Source organism: Labrus mixtus, chromosome 12, assembly GCF_963584025.1.
Source record: "Labrus mixtus chromosome 12, fLabMix1.1, whole genome shotgun sequence".
Taxonomy (NCBI): Eukaryota; Metazoa; Chordata; class Actinopteri; order Labriformes; family Labridae; genus Labrus; species Labrus mixtus.
The window spans coordinates 26,156,419-26,163,902 of record NC_083623.1 but is presented as its reverse complement, the minus strand read 5'-3'; the positions used below and the strand labels follow the sequence as shown (position 1 = coordinate 26,163,902).

The 7,484-nt window shown below is 39.5% G+C and overlaps 1 protein-coding gene and 1 long non-coding RNA gene across 2 annotated transcripts in view; both read right to left on the bottom strand.

Annotated features, from left to right (window-relative positions):
• Positions 1–7,484, bottom strand: part of LOC132984533 (uncharacterized) — a 301,578-nt gene that overhangs the window by 39,324 nt on the left and 254,770 nt on the right. The window lies entirely within an intron of this gene.
• rpl7l1 (ribosomal protein L7-like 1) lies at positions 1,249–7,207 on the bottom strand. The gene is made up of 6 exons (XM_061052701.1): positions 7,101–7,207; positions 6,461–6,569; positions 5,461–5,624; positions 3,559–3,696; positions 3,370–3,479; positions 1,249–1,925 (listed from the first exon to the last, which is right to left on the bottom strand). The coding sequence occupies exons 1-6, from the start codon at positions 7,112–7,114 to the stop codon at positions 1,717–1,719; spliced, it is 744 nt and encodes a 247-aa protein (XP_060908684.1). The 5' UTR covers positions 7,115–7,207; the 3' UTR covers positions 1,249–1,716.

The window sequence follows — 7,484 nt, the reverse complement described above, 5'->3', positions numbered from 1 at the left end:
AGGTGTATTAAATGTGTGTGAGATCAGCAGACTGGTTGATGTGTGTCCCCTGATTTTGTCTGCAGAGGTCGTTTGCTACAGAAAGACATTTTGACGTCAAGTGATTTTTGTGTTTTTGTCTTCAACTGAGAAATCTGCAACCTGGTCGTTGATCCCTTTTCCACTCACTCTGCCTGCCATCCAGAAGTACAACATATGCAATGGCTGCATTTTCTTATCTAGTAGAGCAATGTTTCCCAACGTGGGGGTCCGGGACTCCTTGGAGGGTCGCAAGATGCTTTTCAAAAAAATCAAATACATTTTCATATATTTTACCCATCATTGTGAACAAATAGAGAAAAAATATTTCACTTAAAATTAAAACCGTAGTCGTTCAGTGAGATTAATGCTCAAATGAAAGTAATGTGTAATTACTCCTTAAAATGTACGTTTGCACATCAACGACATAGATGTCTGTTGAGCTTTACAAATTAAACCCATACAGACACACACACCGTGCTGAAGTCTGTACATGGAGATTACCTTTGTTCTGCTTTTAGCGTTTCTTACAATAAATTATTTATGCATGTTTAGATACACCTATTAGTGTGCGTGTGCTAGACTGCACAACTCTGTTTGAACCCCTTTCAGGGACAGTGAGGGTCCCCAGTTTCTAGCACCATTATTTTGGGGGTAATGTGCCGAGAAGTTTGGGAAACCCTGTAGTAGAGGATACACACCATTATAGACAGTAAAGCACTGTCTCTTTAACTTGATGCTCGGGTGCACAGGCGGCAATAAGTGCCATAAGAATTGTGAACAATGGAGTCAGAGCTGCCCCCTGCTGGACAAATTACATAATGCCACCATTTGTTCATAAACCCTGGCAGTTTTCTGAAATAAAAATATTTAAAATCAGTACATCAGAAAGAAACAACAATATACTTTACACAAGCTCATCTCAAATCAACAGGATCTTCTCAGATGATCCATAATAAGCTTGATGTTTGATACACGACCAAGGTTTATTTTTGGGCATTTTGCGCCTTTGTTGGAGAGATAGGACAGTGGATAGTCTCAGAAGTCAGGGAGAGAGAGAGAGTGGGGTATGACATGCAGGTGGGGAGCATACTGCACCACCAGCGCCTAAGTGATCTAAGCCTTGCATCTACACAGAAATACTCTCGGACATCTTATTTAAAGTCACCAAACATGGGAGCAGGAAAAAAATAGTTCTCTCATCTTAGAAAAATCTTAGAAATGCATAAGTCTTTGTGTTGGTTTTTGTTTAATTGAAAAAGGTATATTGACAGTGAATCAATGAGTGAAACCGTGTAGGAAAAGATTCTGCAGACTTGACACTCACAATGTAAGCTACTGAAAGCAGTGATTCATTTTGCCGTTGGTGGTCTGGGGGCTCCTGCAGCCAATAAAGCCCTTTAAATCACCTTCTTTGCAAATGTAAGAAGTATTGATTAATCCTGGAGGATTATTACACACGGTAACTAAGGACTCTTTGAAGGGCAATATTTTACATTTCAATAGTAATTAGTGATAGTGAAGTATTGTTAAATTTTCACTGTCTACCACAAATCAGTCCATGTTCAAGAGCGTTCAATGACATAAAACTCAAACACTGAGTGACAGAAAAAACACGTGCTCCAATGTTGGCATTTGCTCATCCAAAGAAAGCAGCCTGAGGTTGCTGCTGAATGTCCATCTTGGATCTGTTTCCTCTCAGTTCAGTTGTCGGATGATTGAGTTAATGTCAGCACCACGAAAGCCCGGATTTCCCAAGTCCTTCAGGAGCCCAGCCTTATCCCTGGCAGCGTGACGAGCTACCGACAGCTTGAAGGGCAACAGGAAGTTGTTGGCAACCCGGAAGCCTTTACCCACAGAGTAGATCTCGTGAATCAGGTCCTCTAAACAGATGATGCCCTGTTTACCTGGAAAAAAACAAGAGGCAGGATTTAAATGACTTGTAGGGGGGGCATTTATGAAACTACCAACTTTAATAAGTCTGAGGGACATTACACTTTTCATTCTGTTACTGTGACACAGCACACACACAGGCCTGAAAGCACCAACAGGAGCTCCTGGTGGACGGCCTGCCTGAACAACACAGATAACGCTAGACGCTATACAAAAAAGATGAATTGATTGATTGATTGATTAGGCCTGCACGACATGAGAAAATCATGCAGTGTCAGATTTTATTCAATATTGCGATAAAAGTAGAGATAAAAACAGAACTAAGCTGTAGCTGTATTTCAGTATGTATGTCCGTCTACTCTTCTTGTTCTAAAGAACACCTGCGTTTACAACATGTCCGTTCAAAAAAAACTGGGTTTCTTCTCCACTAAATTGGCATAAATTAACCAGAGAGTAGCTGTAGCTGTTAGCTTCAGCTTCATCTGACTGCATCAAAATGGTCTGAAAGCATGAAATGATAAAATGTTCATATGCTAAGTGAGAGAGAGCGTCACCCGACTACATTAAAGGTGTTTTTTTTAATTGTGATAAATTCAGGCTGTTTGAAAGCGCAGACGTTCATACTAGATGTGACGTCACATTGTAGTATGATCCTAAATCATAGTATTCAATTTTGTGTATGTGAGAAATACCCAGATGTTTATTTTAAAGTATGAAACATGGAGCATGCTGCTCAAACTAAACTGCCCCACAATGCACTGCAGCTCTCACACTGTCCAATCGCAGAGCTCACCAGTCAGCCAACTAGCGGCTTAAAAAATTAAAATCTGAGTTGAAATCCATTTCCCACATGTTGCCAAAAAATATAAAAATGACTACGTAGCTGTATTAGTAATGAACGTTCGCATATTGAATTATATTTACGGACTGCTAGCTTGATGCTAGTTCATTGAACGAAGCTCCAACCGGAAGAACATCACGTGAACCGTATACCGTATTATACTGCATACTCACGGTCGGGTCAGTATGCAGTTTGTATTTTGAGTATGCCTCGATTTGTCTAATGCGAAGGCTCATATCAACAGAACGATAAATTGTGATTAATCGGCAGCCCTACTTAACTTTAAATTCAACATTGTTGATAAAAGAAAATCAAACCTGGCTTATTAGAAAGGGTCAGTCTATTAATGATTCACATCCTTACCTAAAATGACAACTGTCTATTCAACTATCAACTTTTTCAACATTAAGATGACATGTCTGTTTTCTACCAATAACTTTATACATTTAGGCATATTTACTAGATAGATAGATAGATACTTTATTCATCCCCTGGTGAAAATTCAGGAGTTTCCCATAGCTCACAAGTTAAAAAAAAAAAAAAAAAGTATCTTGCATTAAAAAAAAAGCACATGAAAGACATTTGTTGTTTTCTGTGGTGGTCAAACTGAGACTTACCCATGTGCTGCTCAATGAAGGTGTTGTCTGTGAGAGGAACTCTCCTCCTGCCTACTCTGGTCTGTCCTCTCTTCAGAATGAGCTCACGAACTGACTTCAAGTTGGGAAAACTGTTGGTAACATTGCCATGAGTTAATTTCACACAATAATAAATTCAGTTTTTAAAGAATTGTGTCAGCAGTCTCTCACCCCCAGGCCACATACGGCTCCAGTATCTTCATCATGGCTACAGAGGTCTTGTTAATTTTGACGAAGGCCCCGCTGAAGATCTTCCTCAGCCTCAACATCTGGACCATTTTCATCACTTTGGGACTGACGCCTTTAATCCTAGGCAGAAAAGAAGAAAAAAGGAAGGACTTATAAACCTGTATTTCAGTCCTTGTCATCAGCATGAAGCACGTAAACCACACACGTGTTATGGTACTTTGTTTATTTCCTCCATTCTTCCTTTTGATACTTTTTGTTGTTGGAGGGATTTATGTCAATGATCTGATGTTATTGTCTCATATACCATCACATCTTGAAACTGAGGTCAGTGAGAGTGAACACGTCCAGTTTTAGACTCTCAAACAACAAGATGGTCTTTAAGATTTCGATGATGAAGACTGTCAAAAGAGCAGACGCATGCAGGCAAAGATATGAGGAAAGAGGCGGGATATGGGCTCGGCTGTGGCTCAATTGGTAGAGTCGTTGCCTCTCAACCGGAAGGCCGAGGGTTCGATCCCAAGCTGGCCAAATGTCCGATGTGTCCTTGGGCAAGACACTTGACCCCAAAATTGCTCCCGCTGCTTCGGTGGTGGTGTATGAATGGGATTAGTTACTTCTGATGATACTACATAGCGATCACTACCATCAGTGTGTGAAAGGGTGGGTGTAACATGTGGTGTAAAAGCACTTTGAGTAGTTGGAAGATTAGAAAAGCACTATATAAGCTCAAGTCCATTTACCATAACCCGCTGTGTGTATTAGATAAGAAGAGGTGCAGGCGTGTGTGTGTGTGTGGGGTGAAGTGCTGTCAAAAACGGCCAAAAAAGTATTTCAAATGTGAATTCTTAAAAAAAAATAGTTCGAAGCCTTCAAATTTCTATTTTTATGCATATGAGGATAGGATTGCATTTGTCCAAGTGCTATATTTTTCCCCAAATATTAATTTCCACATTAGAATATTCTTTCAATTTGATCATATATTCAAATTTTGAATATTCTTTGACAGTCCTAGTGGGGTGGATCAGAGAAACAGAGAAAGAAAGGGAGCAAGGGGATCAGATTAAATTACTTATAGTGCAAAGGAGGTGGGTGGAAAAAATCAATACAAATAGTATCCCAATATTCTCATGGCAGGAAAGTATCTAATTTTTTATTATATCAATAGCAAATATGTTTGGTTTTTTTTAACTGCTGAAGGGGTTGCACAATTTATTTTCAACAAGTTGCATTATTAAAAATGAAAGTTCAAGTTGGATTAGACTGAAATACCAACAGTTCAGATTGTGAGGTGCTTGAAGCCTTTTATAGGGTTTATCTCTGATCACAGTGATCGACTCCCGATGTGGAGAAATAAAAAGACTGAAGTGAGATGAAGAGACTGAGAATGTTTTCTTATTTGACAAAACAGTTCTTGAGTCATTTAATTTTACGGACATAATATGCAGTTAAAAAGCTTACTCGCAATATATTGTATCACAATTCTCAGCTTGTCGCAAAATGTTTAAAATCCCAATAATATCGTATCGTGACTCAGGTATTGTGATGTCGTATCGTGGGGCCTCTGGTGATTCCCAACCCTAGTACAAACGCATACTTATGAATATGATATACATCAAATATTCAAACAACCAGTTTCACTGATCAAGCTGAGGCATTCAAAACTAATACAAACTTGGTATGGCTGATATGGTGCGAGTTATATTAAACATTCATCCTAAATGCGACCTGAGGTCTACAGAAGGAACAAGTCGTGGGGTTAGTTCTGACATGGACCAGTGTTTGTATTTCATGCTCTAAATAACACGCTATGCTTAAGAAACGTTATCTTTATCAAAATGTGGGTGTTGGAAAGAGCTGGCGAGCCGTTGTTTGGGAAGTACTCACTCTCTGATGCGGACGGCAAAGGCAAGCCTGTTCTTAGCAGGAGGAAGGGGGGCCGGTGGCCTGTGCTCCGCTCTCTTGATTCGAGTTTCATCCCGATGGTGCTTGTGACTGTCTTTCAAGAAATCTTCCAAACGCTTGAACTTTAATGGTTTTCCTTTGGAGATCTGTAAAAATAACAAATGACATTGAAGTGTACAGCAGTGTGTTCAATTGTGTGGTAGTCCCCTGTCTTTAACTTTAAGACCTCAACACCAATGTAACATCCTGATTATAATGTGCACTGCATGACCAACAACAGTCAACCAGGCCAGTCTTATAAGTAGCCTGGGACACAGGTCAAAAAAATTAGATTCACAGTATGATTCAAGTAAAGGGCGGCCTTATCTCTGTATTAAAAGGGAAGAATGATGAAGAATGTCTAATTTAACCATTCTTTAAAATGTCTTGTAAATCTTTTTACATAGTTTATGCATTAGAGTGGGAGCCCAGTTAAATAAGAAATGCAGTTTTTTTTCTCCAAAACAATCCAGGCCAAGGATGAGGGAAGCTGCGGAGACTGTGCCGACTTGACACATGCCGTTCATAATTTATTACAATCATACAGTGCAGTGAGGACCAAACCACATGTATGACACAGAACACGTAGCATAGACTTCATTGTTTAACACTGGAGGATGCACATTGGTTTTGTAATGAAATTGGTAGGATCTTTTAATTGGATATAGCTGTATATATCTTATAAAGTAAGATGTATTTAGGCAGCAGTAGCTGTCTGTAAATACTTGGGTTGGGAACCTGTTTGTGCATGTGTGTGTGTTTCAGCCGGTGTGTGTGTAGCATGTTCAAGTGTAAAAACAGAATTTCCCCTCACAGGATTGGTAAAGTTTACATTATTGGTCAGATCACGGGTGGTCACTAGAAAAGTATCTGGGGTTTCTTGCGCTCAAAATTTATCTCAGCATTTGACTTGAAGCCCAAAGCAAAGGAAACCATGACTTACCTTTCTCTTTTCAAGTAGTGCGAGCTTGGCTTGCGTGGCTTTGATCGCCTGGTATGCTTTCCTCTTTTTCAGAAGATACTCAGGGACCAACTTGATCACTTTCTTTGATCTGGAAACAAGAGCAGACACAAACTCAGCAACAAGTACCAACCCACTGTCTGCCACATACGTCTGAAGTTTTACCTTTACAGCATCCAGCCCGCAGCAGACATGTAAGATATAATAACCACAGACTGTAAATATTAACCAAAACAGCCCAGAGAGACAGGATTAGCCTTAGCAACACCAACTTTTCAGATGGTAACTTTGTTTTCCTTCAATAAATGTGACGACAATATCATCCAAACATTTATCACAACACGACTTTTATTCACTGGTGACAAACAATACACAAAGCCATACATTGTAACATATTTGGTATACATGAAGCAGGCTACATTGTTGCTATGGCTCGTTAATGTACAGTTACCATGTGAACCGAGGCGACCTAAAATCTGCCTCTAATTATCATAAACTATCTGAATATATGTCTCCATCGGATCAGTACAACTTGTGCTCCCTGAAATGATTTATACTAACACCGCTGCACTGAAAAAAGAAACAGGATGGACTTAGATATTATTAAATAGCAAATACATACTCAGCTTCAGCCATGGCGACAGCTGAGAACTCCACCGTCGCTTTCAGATGACGTCACTTACAGCTCCTCGCGTTTTGTTTTCCTTCCTGGATGTGCTGCAGACTGCCATCCAGCGGTCGATACTCAGCTCATTTCTGTCTCCTGGCGTTAAAGACTACTCTGATACCGCTCATGATCGATAACACAAGTCATCTATCTATCGAATAAATGTATAGAATAATACAATAATAAAGTAGAATATTATATCAATAGAGATCTCCTATTTCACAGGGATTAAAGTGTCCTTAAGTGTTGATACAAATCCAACAGCCTCACTGACATTGGTTTCTTAAATTATGAACTAATTGATTGTGTTATTTTTTAACCATGTCTTTTTTTTAAAAC

What these genes read in the sequence shown, in the direction of transcription:
- rpl7l1 (XM_061052701.1), bottom strand. An exon ending in GAGCCGTATGTGGCCTGGGG is followed by an intron (nt 3,480 to 3,558) that starts GTGAGAGACTGC and finishes TGTTACCAACAG; the next exon opens with TTTTCCCAACTTGAAGTCAG. An exon ending in CTTCATTGAGCAGCACATGG is followed by an intron (nt 1,926 to 3,369) that starts GTAAGTCTCAGT and finishes GTTTTTTTCCAG; the next exon opens with GTAAACAGGGCATCATCTGT.